Source organism: Ictalurus punctatus, chromosome 10, assembly GCF_001660625.3.
Source record: "Ictalurus punctatus breed USDA103 chromosome 10, Coco_2.0, whole genome shotgun sequence".
NCBI lineage: Eukaryota > Metazoa > Chordata > Actinopteri > Siluriformes > Ictaluridae > Ictalurus > Ictalurus punctatus.
This window is the reverse complement of record NC_030425.2, coordinates 16,175,001-16,198,335: the sequence shown is the minus strand read 5'-3', so window position 1 is coordinate 16,198,335 and position 23,335 is coordinate 16,175,001. Positions and strand designations below refer to the sequence as shown.

Sequence of the window (23,335 nt, the reverse complement as noted above, 5' to 3'; positions counted from 1 at the left end):
CCAGTGATTGATTACATGCATATTAGAAACCTGCTTTTTGTCCACTTTCAAACAACACAAAATGTTGCATGCTGTTGCTTTAGGCAGAGTATTTCCTAGCATCATTATTAAAAAAAAACCCCGAATAATTTCCATAAATTTTCACTTCATCTACAGAATAATTGTTACAGACATTTTATCACTCTGCATGTGATTCAACACAAAATGCCAACACAATGTTAAAAAATGAATAAATGAATAAATTGTTCAGTATAACATCCACTCAGGTTTATCCTTTTTTCAACCTCTGGTACAACACAAGAGAAAGGGGCAGCTTTTATTCTGTGCACCCCAAAGTGTTTATTTGGTTTATGATGTTTTGTCTGAAACTGTTGAGACAATACAGATTGCACAACAAAAATAGCACAGTTTTCATACATGACACATCACTGTAACAAGCTGGTGACCTCTCACTGACCTTTCCATCCTGCTTGTGTTTGATGATCGTGGATTCTCATGCTAACCCCAAATCTAAAAGTCATGGCTAAATGAAGAAAACTAAGTGATTTATTTTCACAGAGTATAATTTTAAACTCCCTAATATCTAGTAAAATGAGGCTGGATGTAACTGAGCCCTTATGTAACATTCTTCACCATCATGAAAAAGACTCATACCAAAAATAAGCACACCAAACAACATGGGAGCAATGATACAAAGTGACAAGGAAATATTACCGAGGGAAAAATTAGTGATCAAAACAGGAAATAGTATGTTACAGCTGCTTTTCACTCATGTTTTTAAATAGAGTACTCAACAAATACAAAATGTTTTCCTGTGATTATTAGGGGCATGGTATAACACAGGAATAACTAGAAAAGAGACATGGTCTTAGGTACGTAGAAATGAATAATGTAACAAGGTGTGGGGTACAGTGCATAAATGGATTGACACTGGCATTCATATTTGAAAAGAGCAAAATTTTTTACCATCTCAACCTCATCTGAATGCTGAAGTTCAGAGGATCGTCTTTCTCCATGTAGTTGTAGCTGACGTAGGCATTTACTGATAATTACTGATAGATAATATTGCGTCCATACATTAGCCTCAGAGTCCAGCTGACACAATAACTTTAATACATTGATAAGATATTTCTGTATTTTTTTTTCTCTACTCAATCACTGCATTGGATATGATTGAAAAAGAAGGAAGGTATTCACAGGGTTCGTACAATGTGCTTGAAGTGCTTGAAGTACTTGAATTTGGCTTTTTAAAATTTAAGTACTGGAAAACTAGCCTAGTTTTAACCTTTTTTTGTCTAGTGATGCTTAAAAAGTGCTTGAATTATAAAAAGTCAATAAATACAAAATCACTAAAAACTTTAAACTGTTTATTTTTTGACAGACCTTAGCTACTTTCCGTAGAAGAGAGCCGCCAGTATTGGCCATGTACGCAAGGTCTTGCTTTACCACCGCAGGTGCACCTCTCTCTGCGGCTACTCTGTTCAGTGAGGGGCAGAGAAGAGCAGCACATTCAGTGTGAGAGAAAAAATAAGAACGACATTCTGTTGCTTCTAACTTTCTCTCTGAGTGATTACTTTACATGTAAATATAGCCGACATCACAGCACAGGCATTGTCTATAACCCTTTACTGCATGGTGTTGCCATATGGCAACAATTCATTTATCTCCAATTATTGATAGGCAATAATACAAAATTACTATTTTCCTATGTAAATGGAAAAAAAGGGGCTTTAACTTTGACATAACAAAAAAGAACATGCCATGTCATACATTTTGTGTTATTTCTGTGTTATTTATATGCTATGCTATTTTATATATATATATATATATATATATATATATCACTGTAGTTTCCACTATTGCACATTTACCAGATACCCCACCTAAACATTTTTTTTCAAAATGTTTTCATATATTTATATTACTTAAACTAATTCAAGTAATACAAATACATAAAAACATATATTTATATTATGAAGATGTAATAACTCATGCAGTAGAGGGGAACTTATATGTATGGTGATTTTGTCAGACGACGTCCCGGTTATAAAATCAGGATTTCAGCAGTGCAGAGCAGCAGCTTGGAAGTGGCGTGTAAGTGACTGCTGGTTAACATGTAGTTTTAATGCACTACGTTTCTATTTCATACTCATTCCATTGTCTGACAACAGAAAAATCAGCTGTGATCGGCTTTGTTAAATACAGTATGTGAGCACATAGAGTTTTAAAAGAATTTAAAAAGAAGAAATAAACAATGTTTGAATGACAGCTCATGAAAAAAATTAAAGTGCTTGGAAAGTCCTTGAAAGCCCCGGAATTTTATTTTATTTTATGAAGCATCTGTACGAACCCTATATTCAAACAAGAGCCATTTCTCAATATGCTTTCTTATGCGAACTTGTGCCCTTGTGAGATCATCATTTCAATTCCAATATTCAAGAACACAAGTACCGGGGGCACATGAAATTACCCGGATGTGTTCTTGATATCGAGGATACATCGGATGCAGACTTGAGTGCACCGTACCGGCTTGAAGTCCCAGAAGTTATTGCGGCAAAACAATGACTAATGATAGAAGCCTGAGCCTATTGACTAAGTTTTAATGTCTTTTTAACAACAAAAATTTAAATATGCATCTAAAAAGAATATATGATTTAGATTGAAATATATATATATGAGGTTGTTGAAAATTCTAATTAATCCCTAATTTAAACTATGCTAGCTTTAGGTAACGGTAAACTCGTTAGCTTAGTTTTTAGTTAACATGAGGTCGCAGGTGTAATATAGAGCTTATTACTTATTACTGGTTAATCAGCCATTTAACAGTAAATCTGTTTACCAGCTGAATCATATTACTTTGGGAGTACCGAAGAGATGATGACCCTATCCTGCTATTAGAAATGTAGCGGGACGGCCCATTGCACACCAGGAAGATCGCAGAATATCTCAGTTCTCGCAAAGATGTGTTCTATGTCCTCCTGCCTTTCCGAGTTTGTTCTTCCAAGATAGCCTGTCAAGACTGGTCTTCACGAGAACGCAAATCCGTTCTTTGAATTCTTAGAATTGAGAAATAGCCAAGGTTTCATGTCAATTTGACAAATGGCTTGCCACTGCACAACCGAGAAATTAATCTATTATTGTAAAATCAATTATACCCATTGTTAAGTAGTGAACAGTTCATCCATTGCTAACAGTGAACAGTTCATCCAATGCTAACAGTGAACATTTAATTCATTACTTATAGTGAACAGTATATCCATTAGTTATAGTTAACAGTACAATCATTGTTAAGTAGTGAACAGTTCATCCATTACTTACAGTGAACAGTACAGCCATTGCTAAGTAGCAAAGACAAGGGCAAGTAATATCTATCATTAGGTTTATCAAATGAAATTCACATACTTCAGAAAGGACAGAATCAAATTTGTCTGAAAATTATTTGTCAAAGAAAGTGAACAGAATAGACATCTTGACTTAGATATGATTGCTAGCTGTTTAATTAGCTAGCTAAAACCACTTCCTAAGGTGCTTATTGCTGGTAAGGGCAGAACTTTCTGCTTATAGGCCAGCAATGGGAGCCAGCAAGATAACAGAATAATTCATTCTGCACTAAATTCTTACAGGAGACTATTTATGCATGATGATAAGTATTTTCAAAAGCTCTTTGGGGAGTTTGTAGTGGAGAGTTAAAAATGTTTCATATCAATCAAAACCTCTAGTGATAATACAGTGTCACTTCTGAATAAATATGGATATGAGATATAAAAATGATAGTGTCTAAAAGGCATAGTAAGTAATACACCAGGGAAGCTTGAATACTTGTTGAATGTACTTTCATTAAAAAGGCAAATGAGTAAAAAGTGGTTCTGGAAGTCTGTAACAATACAGCTGTGAGCTGGATGAATATAATTTAGGAGGTTCTTTTATTCACTATTATTGCAAAGTCCATTGAACCCAAGTGAACGGGCTCACCCTGAATATCTCTCTAGAGTGTTGTGGAAGTCATCTGAGGCATGGGATGCATATCTAATAATTTCCTGTTAAGATGAAATCCATCCTGTTTAAGAGGAAGTGAAGCCCAGCTGTGAGCCAGTAAAGTAAAGCAATGCAATCTTTTTAAACAGCATTCAGATTTGAAAAGCCTGAATGATTTCTTGCCATCAGAAAGGGTTGAAATAATTCAGCCAGTATTCATCAAGCTGTCAGTAGCTGCAAAAGGAGCAAGCAAAATACCTGAAGTGTCCTAGATGCTAAACGTTCACTGAAATCTCAGCATTGTGTTACAATTCACCCAGTGACTCACCCAACTCAAATACATGTCATACTCAAATACTTAGTCATTCATCATCATGGGGAAGATTAGAGAATACACAAATGCAATAACAAAAGTATGTTGACCTTCCTAAATCAGGCAGTAGCTATAATAAATAGTTACACGTCTGCTTTTAAAAAAAAATATTTTTAATCAGGTTCATCTATCTATTTATTTATTTATTTATTTATTTATTTATTTATCATTTTTTAAGAATAAATGTTTACTTCAATTAAATGTTAGATTTCTTTCCTATTTTTGTGTGAGATTACACTAACCACAAAAACATTTTATCATAACCTTTTTACCCCTTTACTTTTGATACCATATTAACAGCCTATTAGGGGGCCAAGCACAGAAGGTGCAAACCACCTATTGTTTTTCTATGGATTCTATTTATTAGAATCCATTAGGTTGTCTGTGGCAGCCCATAGACCCGTATGGTAAAAAGTTGTGAAATTTGGCATACAGCTTCAGGACACATTCAGCTACAAAGACACCAAATCTGGGCCCCAAGCTCACGAAGCTCTAGTGCCACCAACAGGTCAAAGTTTGGCCAAAATTTCAGTGCCAGGCGTCCCTAGACTCCTTGGATCATGCTGAGTTCAATAGACCCTATGGCCCTAGATTTTCTGGGATTTTGTTAAAACTTTTTCTGCTACTCCTTTTTCACCAAATTTGGCTCATAATAAAATTTATAGAATGGAATTTAGATTTTTGAAACTGTTCACTTGTAACAAGCTAACAAATTCTACCCAAAATAACGTGTTTTTATGCAGTAGATCAAAGTAGTTATTGTAACTCTATCATATTCATATTTATACAATATGTTAGATATGTGTGTGTGTGTGTATATATATATATATATATATATATATATATATATATACACACACACACACACACACAATTTGTCATCTTTTTCATCTGTCAGTGCTTGAAGTTGAAAAAAAAAGATGCCATTACTCTCCCTGTTTGCATGTTGGCAATGTATATATATTAGAGCAATATAGCACAAAGCATCCTTTTCACATATTACATCAGTAATGCTACTGCTCAATGTTTTATTATTTAAATGTAATAAAAGTACTATTGACTATTGACACTAAGCAAAAGAATAAAGCAGTAATTTCAATACATGTTTTTAATATTTATTTGTAACATTGCCAACACAGTATCTCAGTGTAAATATTTAATAAGTTTAATATTTACTGATTACTTGTTAATCAGTTGGGGGAAAAGATAAGCCCATAAAGGAAATGTGGTGGAAAGTACCTTAATTTGTTAAATGTAGAGTAAAATTAATAAAGGATGTTAAAAACAGCTCTAAGGGGGATACGGAGAAAAGCCTTTGCTCAAAAGACCAGGTGAGGATTCTAACTACGGAGCCTTCCAAGAGGAGGACTATAAAATGGAACTGCTTTTCTGAATAATTTCTTTTCAGCACCCATCATGTAATGATTTAAATTGCGATGATGATTAAAGCAGCTCAAGAGAAAGAGTGAATCCGCTAGTTCAGTGTTCGTCTGTCTTGAGCAGGGTCAGAAGAAAGTAGAATCATTCCTGGTACATACCGGTAAGCTCTAAGTATACTTCAAGCCCACTTCAAGCACTTTTATTAATTTTACCTGACTGCTACAGTCTCTCTTATTTGATGATGGTAGTGATATGGTTGTCATGAGTGGGGAAGGGTGATGAAAAATGCACCAACTGCAACAAAGAAACATGAGTTTCATTAAAAAAATAAAATAAAATAAAAATTAAAAATACAATACAGTTAAAGGGGAAGCTAACACAAGAGTTGATTAGGAACTTCTGAAGCAGCAAACTAACATTCAAACTAACATTTAGTTAATTCCTACCACATTTCCACTAAACTCCTGGGTAGTTCCAGGCAAAAAAATAAATATCCGGGGCTAGAACAAAAACATTTCAGGCTCGAATGATTAGCCCTAGCGACACCCCTGGCTAAATCGACAGTTCTACTTTCCTATGATTCCCTGGAATAGACCCAAGTGAACGAAAGTTATCGAATGGAATTTTGGCACTGCAGACTGTTTGCGTGTGACACAGCGATGAATCTTACGGCGAAGACGCCAATCAGATATGAGGCAATATCTGGACATCTTACAGTATGAGGCAATATCTTCAGGCACTACCCAGTATCTCAAGCATATAGTACATAGTATAAGTGTATAGTACGTCATTTGGGACAAAACTTTGGTCTGTACTCTCCGAAGTGTGTTTTCGGAAGAGAAGTAACGCAATGAGTAAATGCACCCTGCGCCACACACAGAACAACTAATCGATAATGAGATTCGTTGACAACGATTTTCATAATCGATTATTTTCGATTTTATCGATTAGTTATTGCAGCTCTAATTAAAAGGTGAAGATAAGAATAATGTCAGTTTTGTTAGATTACTGTAAGCAAAAACAGCCACCTGTAGGATATGGATGAATCCATGTGGGGCCATATCTGGGCAATTGTTTTGCATGTTGGAAAAAAAAGTTCGAATGGAACATTTGGATGATGAGCTGAGAGTCCATACAAAGTTTCATGACAGCACCAACTACAGGTCAAAAAATATCAAGATGGAGCAAAGCTATCTGCAGCTCTTTCTATGTCTCGAGAGTCCCAGATTAACCTTGTTATGGCACCCCCTAGCTGCCATTGTGTGTGCAAGGCTCTGTACATGCTGTTTGCAACTTTAATTCTTCTTCTTCATCTTCTTATGGCTAGGGTGTCTATGGCAGCCCATAGAACAGTCTGGTAAAAGTAATTTTTGTGATTACTACTGCCATGACCTGGTATAACCATTTATTTTGTTTTAGGCAGGCACAGAATGTTGTACGTAGATATCAGACCTGCAAAGCTGCACATTTAAACATCACTGCTACAAGTTATCACCCAAAAATTCTTTTTCTTTATTTAGCAAATATTGCAATATTAACTGACATCCTGGAAGCCTTGTCCCCTTCCCCACCACACATTAGTCAGTAATCTGTGTTCAAGTGCAACTTTTCAGGAGGCTATCAACTGTAAGGTGTATTTGTGCCCTCTGATTGTTGTTTGAGGTTCCTAATGAAAGTGTTGCTAAAACAGTTTCAAATAATCAAACTAATGTAACTCAACTATAACTAGCTAGTTTGAATTAATAATAATAATTATATAAAATAATCTTCAACATAAATGTTTATGTTGCTTGCTCAAATCTGATATCTATCTGCATAAAATATCTCAAGTTACAATTTACTTCCTTTTTTTGACATTTCAAGGATTCAATTATTTTATTAAAAAAATACACTAGAAAAAAATAAAGTATGTGGTCAGTTAGATTTACACTATGTATAGATATCAAAACATGATTTAACTGCTTATACTAAATTTAATTTAAATAAATATCTAATCTACTAGTTTGAATTTTGTGAGTGTTATTAATTAATTTAGTGTTAATGTGATCCAGTTATGTTATAAAATCTCGGGGATGTTGGGGACGTAATGTTGCTGCCTCCTGATGTTATGCTCCTGGGATGATCCTGCGCTTGAGTGATTGTGTGGAGTTTGACTTTATTCCAGGGCTTTGAATATACATGATCAGGTCATGTTGGATGTGCAAAAACAAACTGAGTAAATACAGCTCAACTTATTCACGTGGAACCAATGTACACATTTGAATTAAGTAAATACTGAACTTTTTTCCCCAGTGTATGCTAGAATATTTTTAAATGGATCACTTGGATCACTTTCCTTTCAGACCTATGCATAAATAGTTGTTGGGAATAAGTAGCTCATCCTGCTTTAAATATATTGTAACATATTTCAAGAGACGTGCGCACCTAGAAGTAACTTTAACCTGCTAGCATTTTTATTTCCAGATTTCCTTATCATGGTACACAGTATTACTTATTTGCTCTATCACACTGTGGCCATATTGCATTAATGACTACCCATCTGGATAAAAACACAATTTGCTCAGTGCAGTCTTGCCCTAGCAGATTGTCAAGAACCATAAAATGTCTGTGAGAAAAGCTGCTCATGTAATTGCTTATAATGACTTTGCTCAGCTTCACATACTGCTCACAGAATGGAAGAAATAAATTTGTGTCTCTATGGCCCTCTATGGTTTTAAGAGAAATGTACAAAATCCTACTCTGAGATGGTAATACCTTTATTCCTAGAAAGAAGTTGTTATAATTATTTGGAACAATGTAACTACTTTTTTTTTACTTGTTCATCAGCAGAGCAAAGTGTTAATGATTTCCAAAAATAATTGCCCACCCACAGGAAGCAGTTCTGTTGCTAATTGCTATTGTTAGATTAAGCCTCATTTAATGAGATGCAGAGATAAAGAAATAATTAATGTATTTCTTTCCTTCAGTGTGTTGTCAGACATTTAAATATTATTTAATAAAATACTATGTAATCTATATTTTTTAACATAGAAGTAGTGGTGGACGTGGTTGTGGTGGTATCCTGTATTTTGCCTGTCATCTTCATTCTCAGGAACTGTCTCTTAAAAACTGTTTCTAAGAATATTTTTTAAAAAAGGTGTTGACAATTAAAATATACTTTTGGAGATATACCATTCGTATTTTAATAGCACTTTCTCCATTGCTGCTCACTGTTTAGACATTATAAGAGAACATAAGTATAAAAGTGCTTGCATACACCACATCTTAAATATTTGATTTACAATTCAGCTGTTTGATAATGGTCTAGTACTCAATGTACAGTACAAATATTCAGGAGTGTCTTTCCAGATCTCTTGTGCTGATTACAATACAATGAGGGAAAAAAGTATTTGATCCCCTGCTGATTTTGTACGTTTGCCCACTGACAAAGAAATGATCATTCTATAACTTTAATGGTAGATTTATTTGAACAGTGAGAGACAGAATAACAACAAAAAAAATCCAGAAAAGCGCATGTCAAAAATGTTATAAATTGATTTGCATTTTAATGAGGGAAATAAGTATTTGACCCCTCTGCAAAACATGACTTAGTACTTGGTGGCAAAACCCTTGTTGGCAATCACAGAGGTCAGACGTTTCTTGTAGTTGTCAGGTTTGCACACATCTCAGGAGGGATTTTGTCCCACTCCTCTTTGCAGATCTTCTCCAAGTCATTAAGGTTTCGAGGCTGACGTTTGGCAACTCGAACCTTCAGCTCCCTCCACAGATTTTCTATGGGATTAAGGTCTGGAGACTGGCTGGGCCACTCCAGGACCTTAATGTGCTTCTTCTTGAGCCACTCCTTTGTTGGCTTGGCCGTGTGTTTTGGGTCATCGTCATGCTGGAATACCCATCCACGACCCATTTTCAATGCCCTGGCTGAGGGAAGGAGGTTCTCACCCAAGATTTGACAGTACATGGCCCCGTCCATCGTCCCTTTGATGCGGTGAAGTTGTCCTGTCCCCTTAGCAGAAAAACACCCCCAATGCATAATGTTTCCACCTCCATGTTTGACGGTGGGGATGGTGTTCTTGGGGTCATAGGCAGCATTCCTCCTCCTCCAAAGACGGCGAGTTGAGTTGATGCCAAAGAGCTCCATTTTCGTCTCATCTGACCACAACACTTTCACCCAGTTGTCCTCTGAACCATTCAGATGTTCATTGGCAGTCTACAGACGGGCATGTATATGTGCTTTCTTGAGCAGCGGACCTTGCGGGCGCTGCAGGATTTCAGTCCTTCACGGCATAGTGTGTTACCAATTGTTTTCTTGGTGACTATGGTCCCAGCTGCCTTGAGATCATTGACAAAATCCTCCCGTGTAGTTCTGGGCTGATTCCTCACTGTTCTCATGATCATTGCAACTCCACGAGGTGAGATCTTGCATGGAGCCCCAGGCTGAGGGAGATTGACATTCTTTTGTGTTTCTTCCATTTGCGAATAATCGCACCAACTGTTGTCACCTTCTCACCAAGCTGCTTGGCAATGGTCCAAGCCCATTCCAGACTTGTGTAGGTCTACAATCTTGTCCCTGACATCCTTGGGGAGCTCTTTGGTCTTGGCCATGGTGAAGAGTGTGGAATCTGATTGATTGATTGCTTCTGTGGACAGGTGTCTTTTATACAGGTAACAAGCTGAGATTAGGAGCACTCCCTTTAAGAGTGTGCTCCTAATCTCAGCTCGTCACCTGTATAAAAGACACCTGGGAGCCAGAAATCTTTCTGATTGAGAAGGGGTCAAATACTTATTTCCCTCATTAAAATGCAAATCAATTTATAACATTTTTGACATGTGTTTTTCTGGATTTTCTTGTTGTTATTCTGTCTCTCACTGTTCAAATACAACTACCATTAAAATTATAGACTGAACATTTTTCTTTGTCAGTGGGCAAACGTACAAAATCAGCAGGGGATCAAATCAGAGCACCACATCAGAGCAGTTCCAGTATTGAAGTCAATCACAATTTCACATTGAACTGTTCCTGTACAATTTGTACAAATGTGGTCAGTGAGCTCAAAATTATTTTGCGCTTCCAACACCGGGAGGTGGCATACAGTTTTAAGAAATGACCTCCTTTATTCAGAAGGTTGGAGGTTCAAGCCCAGGCCCCACCAAGTTGCCACTGTTGGGCCCTTGAGCAAGGCCCTTAACCCTCCCTGCTCATGGCTGACCCTACGCTCTGACCCTGCGCTCTGACCCCAACATCCTAACAAGCTGGGATATGCGCAGAAAAAACTTTCACTGTGCTATAATGTATATATGACAAATAAAGGCTTCTTCTTTTTCTTCTTCTAATTCTCCATGGAGGAAAAAACCCTGATCGCTGAGCAGCTTTGCCTTTTATAAAACGGAGGGCAGAGTGGCGTCCTGTTTTTCTAAAAGCAAATACACACTTGCAGCTATTACAGTATCAAAAGCATATTCTGCCATTTGATACATAATGAGTTTTTTGTGTGAGTCCTGAATAGATATTTAATCCAGTTTTCTTAAAGAACATCACTGCATCCAGTTTATCACATCAATAGTTATTTATTTCTTTAATTCCTTTTAAAAGAGCAAGTGTGTTCCATCAGTCATTAATCAACTATTAGTGTAAACCTTTAACATTTCAGAAGAGTTGAGCCTCAAAAGAAGTGTTTCTTGTATGTTGAATGTTTCTCTGACATTTCTGAACATTATTGAACAAGTGGAGAGTTGAACTGACATGAACACAGGGTTTCATCATGCTACCTTTTGTACAAAATAGCATTTGAACCTTTCATCCATTGAACTTGCATAAAAGAGACATACACAAAACGCATCCTGTCAGAACTGGAATGAAAAAAGAAATGTGTAAATTTGCAAACAAACCAAGGTTTTATGTGATCTCTGAATTCACAGCTGTGAGGCGTGAAATGCTCTAATAAAAGTTAGGAAGAGCTGTGGGCCAGAACACTCATGCCACTTTCCCCCGAGGCAACTTTTATTTCCAGTTGTAGTGAAAGAAAAATATATTGCAAAAATACACCTTAAAGACTTGTACTTGTACACTGCCAAACAGAAGCAGATGATTGCTTTTCACTGCCTCAGTCTCGTTTGTCATCTTTTGAAAAGGAAGAAGCCATTGCACTTTCTCTCTGGCTGGACCCGGGAGCATTACCTACTTTAAGCTCGCACAGTAACACCACTGTCATCCATCACTAGATGAAAGGTGGCTTCACTACTCTAGGATCTACAAAACCAGGAGTATTGGAGCAAAACAAAAATATAGAACTTAATTTTCATTTATAGCCATTTCATGGGCTTTAAGTGCTGCAATTGCATATAATGCTAAAAATGATTACATGACAAAAACGTCCACTAATTTTACTGCAAGATGATTAACGCTACTTCATAAGTAAGGAATAAAACAAGACGGAGCATGCTGTTATAAAAATAATGCATGATGGGGTGGTGTGATGTCTGAAGTTGTGAAATGTTTTATCCATCTTGTACCACAGTAAATTTCCACTTATTTTATTTATTAATGAACAACACATCATACATTTTAACCATTTATAGTTACATTTAATGTTGTCAAATGACCATGAAACAAGTTACAGTAAAATCATAAAGCACCAACACTTCTGTCCTATAGACTTTCTCATGTTAAAAGGTCTCCTCATAGAAGATTTCACAATATCAACGATTATGTGTTAAATAACAGCACATTTTTAACATGTATATTATGAGACTTTGTGTACTTTATTATGTAGCTCTTCTGCATTACATGTGATACAAACCTATGATGTGAATGAACCTAAGTTGTTCATGTTGTTTGCAGTTGTGGGAGTGGAGCAAGTGCTACTGGTATCGCTCGTGGGGGTGTACGGTCCGTCCAGCGTTTTTTAACTCTAATATTTTAATAAAGTGAACTAAGTGTGGAAAATTTGTTATTTGATGTACATTACATGTCAGGCTTCATATTATTAGCTTCATTAGCAGTACAGTCTTACTGTACTAGCTACATGCACTCACCAGAGGCACCAACCGCATACCTATATATATATATATATATATATATATATATATATATATATATATATATATATATATATATAATTTATATCTTCTTGTAACTAGTAAAACACAAATTATGTACTAATTGGTGTGAAAACTTGTTGGTTTACATGTTATGTGTCAAACATGATATTAGCTTTTAGCAGCACAAGCTAACTGTTCTAGCTAGTAGCTACAAACATTCTTCAGGAAAACACTAATGCTTTCTGCTATTTTCTCCCAAGCTTTATTTTTCTTTGTAATATTTTGATACACATTTAATGAGATGTTGTATATGACAGGATAAGAGGAAGCTACAGTTTATTCCATTTTCTGTCTTGAGTGAAGCAGTACATAGGAACTAATTGCAAGTAGGACCTAAAGTTGTGAGAAGGTGAATGAAAAAATGCTATATGACAACTGCCAAAAAAATTGGTCCAAGGAATTAATCGAGACAGTTATTTGGATTTGTCATTTTACTGCATCGTAACCTAGATTACATAAAGTTGAGAATATCTCAACTCTCATGTCACACTGTTGCTGAAATCGAGGCATTGTGCCATGCGTGTACTCAGAAAATGAATGGTTGCCTGTCGCTCGTTCCTTTTACAGCTTGAATTACTGCTAGCTGCTGTTATAGAAAATTAATCAACACCTACAGACAGATACAAGTATTCAATAGCAATTCTGTGGTAGAAATGACAATTATGTTATAACTAGTACACATATTCTCCACATAGACACCGGTTCTCACTCTCAGACCTGGGCATTTCTAGTGTTCAGATTATCAGACCCTGTGTGATCTGACTCAGGTGTTAACATTAGGGGAAATGTAAAATGTGCAGAAACTTATAATATCAAGGATTTTTTAAAACTGCTCGACATAGATGTTTGTTTTAGCATTCATTTCAGTTAATAGTTTTTAATTATTTACGTAAAAGTGCTATTTAATTGGGTCACTATATTTTTAGTAGCTGGTCACAGATAAATATAAAAAATATATATATAACAGACCTGGTTCTGGTTTCTCTCCGACACATCAGGAACAGGAGTGTCCACACCATTCCCCAGTCTGTGCCTTACAATTTGAGAAAGCCTAACAAGGTGTGTATTATCTGAAACTAGAGGATACAGTTACTCTGTATTGGCTACTGGTTTCATTTCGCATTAAATATAAAATAATCCTGCTCACATTTAAATCACTTCACAGTTTGGCACTTTTCTATCTTAGCGCACTGCTTCTCCCCTACAACCCGACCCGCTCTCTGAGGTCCTCTGGACTCGGACTTCTCTCTGTCCCTAGATCTCGTCTCTCAGCCATGGGTGGAAGGTCTTTCAGTGTTGTAGCACATAAAATCTGTAATTCTCTCCCTCTCACTCTTCACAGCATCACATCCATCTCAGAGTTCAAATAACAATTAATTTAATCTGTTTTCTCAGTGTTATCTGTCCCAATTGGTTATAGTGTATTTCTTTTCTGTGTTTGGTTGCAATTTGGTTATGTTTCATGGCATTGTAAAGCGTCCTTGAGCTCTGGAAAGGCGCTATATAAATTAAATATATTATTATTACTCTACTGTTGTCTACACTTAGGTACCAGCTGTAAAGCAAACACAGCAATAAACTGTGTTAAAGCAGAGGACATTCCCAACAGTTCAATTAAACAATAATTTTACACGCACACACACACACACACACACACACACACAGGAGGTGCATTAAATCGGTTTGATTAATATCTCAAGGAAACCCAAGACAGATTCATATAGTAATGTTGTGGTAACTTATTGTCACTGCAAATATTAAATATGTAGTGGTGTACCAGGGGTTATTTATTGTATGTCACAACCCCCTACTTCTTTTAAAGAACAAATCATAGAGAACAAAGGGCTATAATGTCTTGTGTGTTGTTCAGTTGCTGGTGATCGATTCTGGGGGCAAAGAGAGCAAAGAACTGGAATACTGCTCTTAATAAGTTGATGCTTTCCTATGTACTTTTATTTGCCAAACAAACATGCAGTTGAAGACATTTAATTTATAACATCATAGCACAAGTTGTTTTCTCAGACGTTTCTTCATTAACTCATAGAACTACATGGTCAAGTGCAGACTTGTATAGTCAGCACGTCACATAATATGGTGAGGTTTTCTGTGAGTTGATGTTATATTCAGATTTATGAAAGGCGTCAGGGTCAGTGCTTTGTAACAGTCAGAGCCATGGGAAAGTCTGCCACGTGAAAACAGACCATTTTCCCATTTCTCTGCAACATGAATTATTGCATTTTTGTCTTATTAACTTCAAGAGAAAGAAAAAAAAGAGAGGCTGGTGAGGGAACAATTGTTTATAGTTGCTATAACGTAAGTGATAACAGGAACTAACCTGTTTTGAGGATGATCCACAATGTTAAATGTAACTATATATAGATAAAAGTATACATTGTTTGATAAATAAAAAAATAATTGGAACCATTGGTAAAATGCTGTGGTATAAGAAAGAACAAACACATTAGAGTGGGTATTCTTTTATAGGAAAATAATCAACTTCAGGGTGGTAACTGTTGCTGATTATTTTCCTGTCACGGCACACCCCCAAATGATTTCATTCTTACATATTGAAACAATTTACATGATCATAGTTGATCTTTTTCTGAATGTCATCTAAATATTATAGAACTTTTATTCTCTGATCAAAATGTGCTCATTCTTTTATCTTTTCAAACCACTGTCTTGATTTTAATGTTTGAATTGGGTTGTTTAGCATTTACATTTCTTCTGTTTTTAAAAATATTTTATTTATTTATTTATTTATTTTTTATAGCTGTATGACTTGTGAAATAGAGGTATATTTCACCTGCAAACCATGGAGTATTCAAACCTCCACACTCATCTGTACCAGCCAGGCAGAATCTAATCCAAGTGTAAAGCCCAGAGCAGTAGACGGATAAGATCATTGCTCAAGGGCCCAATGGTGTCAGTCCAGTCCTTCTAGTCATTAGCACAGAACTTAAACTGCTGCACTAACAGGCCATTTGAGAGAACTGCACAGAACCATGTAACGGTGTGGCTCACAGATAACATCATTATCCCAGTGAACCTTCTACTTCTCTTATTTTTACACTGAGGAGTATTATGATACAGACTTGGGACCTATTCCCAAAACATTTTCATTTTGTGAAAATAGCAGACTTTTGTTAAGCACAACATCATCAATATCAATAGACCACTGTATCAAACAATTTAAATTAGTTAATTTAATGAAAATAGACATTTTGCAAACACCAACAAAATGACTTTACTGGCTACAAGAAAAAAAAAGCATAAACCTTAAGGCTGTGCAGTGAACATATTACAGCAAGATATAAGCAGTCAGGCCAGTTTCTTTGTGTCTTTATATGAGATGGCTTGATATTAGGGGTGTAACAGTCGGATGATTTGGAATAAATGAATCAGTTTAAAAGGTCAAGTCTGAAATTATTCAATGCAGCAATCATATTTAGATGATCAATTCTAATTGATTATAAATATTTAAAAAAAAAAAAAGACAACTGATGTTTAAAAATATATTTTTTAATGATGTCTGAATAATTAACATTCGTATTGTATTTAAACTAACACATTTAAAAGACTACATAATAAAGTAGGCTATTTGTCATTAAAATTTCACTTACAGTCCCGTCTGAGACTATTAGAACGGAAAGGCCAATTCATTTGCTTTTGCTGTAGACTGAAAACATTTGGGTTCGAGATCAAAAGATGAATATGAGAAAAGAGTTTAGCATTTATTTCCTGGTTAATAAATGTAGATTTGTTAAATGACACAGAACATGGCGCATTTTGTTTCAGACCACCCAGGTGAGCAAAAATATAGGAACATGTGACTGACAGGTGTTTCTTGTTACCCAGGTGTGATTGATTGTTTAAACAATAAATAGCTGTGAACATCTACTCTTGGTTTTAGCCTTGAGTTTCACCTGTGAAAACTGAATTTGTAGTTAAAAAGGATAAGCCAAAATGATGATGCGCAAGCTGTATATGGGAAAAAAGCAGGAAAAGCATTGCATAATCATTGGGCATGGCCAATACAACAATTTAGAATGTCCTGAAAAAGAAAGAAACCACTGAGCAACAGACACCGAATGGGTCGGCCAAGAAAAACAGAAACAGCTGATGACAGAAACAGTATGAGAGCTGTGAAGAAAAACTTAAAAACATCAAAATTAATCGAGAGGAACATCATCATGCAGAAAGACAATGACCCAAAACACACTGCCAACTCAACAAAAGACTTTATCAGGGGCAAAAAGTGGAAGGTTTTAGACTGACCAAGTCAATCACCAGACTTTAACCCAATTGAGCTGCATTTCACCTCCTGAAGAGGAGACTGAAGGGAGAAACTCCTCAAAACCAACAACAACTGAAAGAGGCTGCAGTAAAAGCATCACAAAAGAAGACCTCAACAATTTGATGATGTCAGTGAGACACAGGCTTGATGCAGTTATTTGTAAGCCAGGGAAACGCAACCGAATATTAAGTGTTCTTTACTTTCATTTACTCACCTAAAAATTGGGTGGTCTCATACAAAAGCTTTTATGTTTTATGTTGTTTTATGTCTAGATGTAAGTTGCAAAGATTGAGAAAAAGAAGAAAAAAAGTGTCTCCCATTTCCAATACCTATATTGCTTGGCCTTCGTGCATGTTTTTGAGAAGTAGTTGAGTTGGGAATTTTGTGAGACCTAGCAACCCTGCTCACCAGTGAAAGCTGGGCCAGAGAGCAAATGTTTAATTAGCCATGTTTGATTGTGTTATATTCTAATTCACAGCTTTTGGTTTGTTATATGCTGGTAAGGGTCCGAATGAATCCCACAAACTCTCTCATTATTAAGGTTTAATTATTGCGAAATAACAAAATTACTATGACAATGCTTTCCATATTCAGGTGCATTTGTTTGCTGTATGGAAAATACATTGTATAGAAACAGTATTGTATCAAATAAAAATTTTGTGTATCGTTACAACCCTACTGATTATACCTCTTGTCTACTTGATTTCCCAGGTGAGGTACAGAGCACAGCAGGGAATGACTCGGCATGCTGTGGGAAAGATGCTGGCCGTGTGGCTGCTGGCTTTTCTCCTCTACGGCCCCGCCATTATCTTTTGGGAGGATGTAGCTGGCGAGAGCATCGTTCCGGCTGACGAGTGCTTTGCAGAGTTCTACTGCACATGGTACTTCCTGCTTAGTGCATCTACCTTTGAGTTCTTCTCACCATTCATCTCAGTGACCTTCTTCAACCTCAGCATCTACCTCAACATCCAGCGGCGGAACAAGAGCCGTGCAGCTCACCGCGGCGCAGAGAAAGAGGACGGCTGGAGGGTGATGGACGGTGGTGCGTCACCCTCATCCGCAGTGTTCTTTGTCAGGACACGCAAAGTCTCCTCCAGTGAACCAGCAGCCGTTTCGGCTGTGATCGAGGGAGACCTGGAGATTTCTCCGTCCTCCAGCGGAGACCCCAGCTGCAGCCACTCAGTCTCTCTCTCTCTGAAGACGGTCAATAAGAAGAAAGGAGCATTGAGCTGTTGGTTAAAGACACGCATGATCCAGTCACAGGCACCCATGAGGAATGGGGAGCATTCACGCCTCTCGCGGGACAAGAAGATCGCCAAATCTTTGGCAGTAATAGTGTGTGTTTTCGGCGTGTGCTGGGCTCCGTACACCTTGCTCATGATCATTCGTGCAGTCTGTAGCGGCACATGTATAGAACATCACTGGTACGAAGTCACATTCTGGCTTCTCTGGCTCAATTCAGCAATCAACCCTTTCCTGTACCCACTGTGTCACAGCAGCTTTCGCAGGGCCTTTGCTAAGATCCTTTGCTCGAAACGGCAATCTGTCAGGCCGCACGAGGACACCCCATCCTGCCAGTGACAGCAGATAAGATTTCACACAGTCTGCAATTGTCAGTGGGGATTATGTGTGAATGTTGAGGCAGCAGCCTGTAAGATGCTCGTGTCTGAGAAAATCAATGAGAACACAGGTAGCTTAATTGTGCGGCGTGAAAGCGGTTTTTAAATGTCCCATAGAGAAAACATTTTCATTTTGGATTGCCCGTTTTCGTTTTTCAGAAATCCACATTGATTCCACATGAAATCCACATGAACGATAACGATGTTAGCTGGTGAATTTTTTTAATGCATGAGCATGTATAGTTCATTCTCTGATTATCCTCTATAACAGTGATGTGCATTCAGCTAGACAGCACTTAGAGTGTAATAATGCCAAGGAAAGCAGAGGAAAAAAAAAAAGAAGAAGAAAAAAAAAGTTTTGTGGAGACTTTCTCTGCGTCCCTTTGCAGCACTCTGAATGTAGTCTGGTGTTGTTTCTGAATGTGAGATAAACTGGTGTTAAGTTTTTTCCCCGTGTTTTCACAGGTTTGATTTATAATTTGGAATGACAGCAGAACTTGAGCAACTGTTCTGTTGTTTTAATCTGTCGTATTAACAAATAATGACAAATGGGATCTCAATTCGAGTGTGTGCGGATGTCTGGACCCACACATGGTGTGTGATTGTATTGTTGGCACTTAAATAATGAATTGTGACTTAGTCCAAAAAAAAAAAAAAAAAAAAAAAAAAAGTTAAGTTTTTAGAAACAATCATTTAAAGGGTGATTTTTTAAAAAAAAAAATCCTTGTACATAGTTATATTTCCTCTGCTTCTCAATCGATTTGTTGTTTGCATAAAATAAACTTGACATTTGTGACCACTTTAAAATGCCATGCAGTAACAAACGCACTACAGGTGTCCGTTATAAGCAGTCAGCCCTAATGTCTAGTTATCTTTAGTACTACCTGAAACAGTGACTAGACCTTTATCCAACTGCAAAATGCGAACACAATTTTCTGAGCAAACAGAATGTCTCATAAATGTCATGTAACTGTCCCTTCTGTCTTGCACAGAAATTTATTTGATTTATTTGTCCAGTGCAGTCCAAATCTCATATTACGACTTGGATCCAGCGCAGAGTGCTGTAGTGAACTGCTCCATTCCACTCCACACTTTAAAAAGTAAAAGCTATTTTTCCTGATACACTCAAGAGCACTCGTGTCTTAATAGCTCAGATTTAAGCAAAGGCTAATTAAACATCACTAGCATCCTCTGCAAACCTAAGGTCTGTTAAAACAGCCATTTCATCAATGTTATGTGTTAAACAGCAAATTAAGCTGAATGAAGTAAAATAAGTAAGTAAGTAAATAAATAAATACAGGCAAAGGAGTGAAAGGTACGGAACATTTTCATAGATGTAAAAAGCATTTTGATTGGTGAATAATATTTTTTTCTGAAAAGGCGTGGAGTTTCATTATATTCATATACAACATAAGTGTTCTACACAAATCAGTATTCAAACTAAGTTCCTCATATTCACTGACTGTTTTAATGAGTAATCTCTCTCATAGGTAATGGAGAAAATATATGGGCCAAAATCTGTGGATCTGTCATTTATTCCACTGACAACATGGCATAAAACTCGGTGAAGTATAGTGTATTGGAAATATCTTTTATATGAGGAGAATATTAATTAGGCCAGATTCCTGAAGTTATCTTGTGACTACACGTCTTGATGAAACAGGAAAGCAGGTCAAAAATCCTCAAAACCTTCACCACATTTGTCACTGCCACAGTACTGCGTTAAGAGCGCTGCTCTAATGTGTGATCTCTCCTTTTCATTTCCAAATGCATTTTTCCTTTTTGGACTTGATGATGATGTAGGCCTACTACCAATAGCCTATCCTCATAACGTAGCTAGAAATCAAACAGCTATTGCATGTCTTCACAGCCACCTTTAATATTCTCTTGTTAGATTGTGGGTGAAGACAAAACAGAAAGAGACTCATTAAAGAGCTGGGAACAGCGTCAACACACTTCCACTTTAGGCTGCACTGCAGTTTAAATCGTGGCAGAATGATCCAGTGCCCAAGGGCAAAGCCGATGTGGAAGGCAGGCACAAACTCATTTAAGAGTGTTATCTCATCCACGCTGCAGCTCCAGGAGCCTGAGAGCTTAATGAACTGCTTTACACGCTCATACACATGTTGTGCCTCACACAGCTGCTGATAATGCTCATATCGATCGCTGGCTTGTAGTTTACAAGGAACCCGAGCATGAGATTGATCCAGTCCCAATTAATCGTTAGACCTCTTGAGAGATGATTTGTTTTGGATGGTGGGTTTTTATTAACGCGTATATTAAAACTATGGATGCACCGATAGTTTTTTAGAACGTGTACGAGCTCATGTTTTGTGAGTACTTATTACTACACAATCAGGGGAGCGTCGAGGAACGTTTTATTTAGCTCTGTGTTGATTGTGGCCACGTAGCAGTGAACTCCTTGTGCGTTATGTTTGAGATGTTGTGGTGTTTAAACAGTGTCTTTAATAGCAAGCACAGGGACAGCAGACCTGAGTAGACTGAGCAGCATCAGTGAACGTAGTTGTTAAAATGGAGTGCCGTAAATTGGATCTTGAAAAGGAAAGGAAGCGCCTGTGGCTCAGTTCTCACAGAAGTGATGTGCTCTCTCTCACATGCAACATTTCTCAGCACACTTGCTCACTGCTCCTCCCTCGAATACCTTCGTGAGCACAATTCATGGCACGTTGCTTTCATATTGCACGCCTTGTGATACTGCTCTGCAGGTTCATGTCTTCCGTCCTTGTGCCCTCTAATAAATTAGCCACACAAACCACATGACGCTTACGCCGCATAGTACTGCCTGGTCCTGGAGCATCTTTATGAACATCAGATTGATGCATCCCTATTAAAAATCTGCTCATGGTATTTACTCTTTCACTACTAGTAAACAAAACATCTAAGAGAAGCTTTGAACTTTTTCAGAACCGGATGCAGAAATGGTCTAAACAATGATCATCACGAGCATGTCACCAACCCTATAGGGCAGTGAGGCTGGAGAGAAGAGCCTGTGGCAATAGTGATGTGAGTTTTGTCTGCACACATACTAGATGAAAGCGGGCGGTGGGTGAGGACGGTGCTGGCAGATGGTCAGTGGGTGGATGTTGTACATTTGCATTGTTGTGACAAAAGCAAGATAATAAATGAGCCCCACTGTACCGAATGCTGGTGCCACCACAACCGTTTTTCTTCAAAAACATTTTGGACTTTGAACAAGAATAGAAGGGGAAACAACAAGCTAGAAAATACAGCTGTACATTTTAAAACAGAACTCAAGATGATGTTCCAAGCACAGAATCACATCCCATTCAGATGCTGAATGACTTGGAAAAGCGAACACTGCAAACTGATTATAATGAAGGATAATAGATGCTGCAACCTGCATGATGCAACTGATGATGTTTAGTTGAGACTCAGAGAGAGAGCTCCGTACCTGCCAAGGTATTCCAAAAGGAAAGTCAGGCATCGAGAGTCTGCTGGCAGCTGGTCAAACCGCATGAACAGAATTCGAATGGCTGAGAAGAAGAGCACATGCAATATGCATGGCTCCACCAGAGGAAACAATGAATGTTTGCAAGACTCAAGTGTGAGAGGAAAGTGATGGCGCTGTAATGAGTCTAATTTGGCAGTTAGACGACTAGATGAGAGGAGGCAGCGGAGTACAATAACAAAATGGTGTAGCAAGACGAGTTTTTGTTTGTTCGAGAGAGACATTTTTAGAGCAAAGCCTGTGCCGCTGCAAGAATGTTCAATTTTCCCATGATAACAGACTGGGGTCTGATGTTTTAAAATTACCAAAACAATTCAACACTGCAGTCTTGAAGAACTTCAACTCAGGAACAAGCAATTTACATCATATAAACAAGCGCGCACACACACACACAAATACAAGATAAAAGCCATCTGTTACGTTTATCTTGAGAGAAGCACTGTAGATTAACCTTCATAAATACCTGACAAATTCCTTACACAAATACCCAAACTCACCCTGACAATCTGTGCTACCAATAACTTGTCATGATTTCTTCTAAATATCTTCACTGCCTGCTACGTACCATTCGGAGGGAGACTCTACGTATACATTTTTTTTAAAAATTGTTTGCTTTTTGTAGGAGATAAATGTCTTCCCATTGGAAGGAACAATTCAAGCACAGTATTGCACATGTTCTTATTGGAGAATCTTAAAATTTCACATCACATTCTCCATGGTTTATTAATATCACAATGCTATATCGTAAGGATTTAGTCTGCCAAATCTCCATGTGCTGAACAGAATGTTATCATGAGACCATGAATAATCCATGTGCTTATTATCCAAGGATGTGCATGCAGGATTTTAAAAAAAAAGAAAAAAAAAAGTCACAATCTTTATTTGAGACTAGTGATAGAGTGATGTACAGTGCCTGCTGAAACTATTTATATAATATATATTTATATATTTCATATATTTATATAATATATAATTTATGTGTTTGTGCTATACACCAAAGGCATTTGGGTTTGAGATCAAATGATGGATACAAGTTTTATGTTAAACTACATAAAACATGAAATATAGAACTTGTGTATCAGACCACCCAAATTTTAGTTGAG

The 23,335-nt window shown here is 37.1% G+C and overlaps 1 protein-coding gene across 1 annotated transcript in view; it reads left to right on the top strand.

Annotated features, from left to right (window-relative positions):
• The window catches only part of LOC108270583 (histamine H3 receptor), a 28,411-nt gene extending 5,333 nt beyond the window's left edge, over positions 1–23,078 (top strand). The window contains exon 3 of the mRNA XM_017477413.3: positions 17,835–23,078. Within this exon, the coding sequence (XP_017332902.1) occupies positions 17,835–18,704 (870 nt within the window). The 3' untranslated portion in view covers positions 18,705–23,078. The remainder of the gene's footprint in view (positions 1–17,834) is intronic.
• Positions 23,079–23,335: the final 257 nt, after the last annotated feature.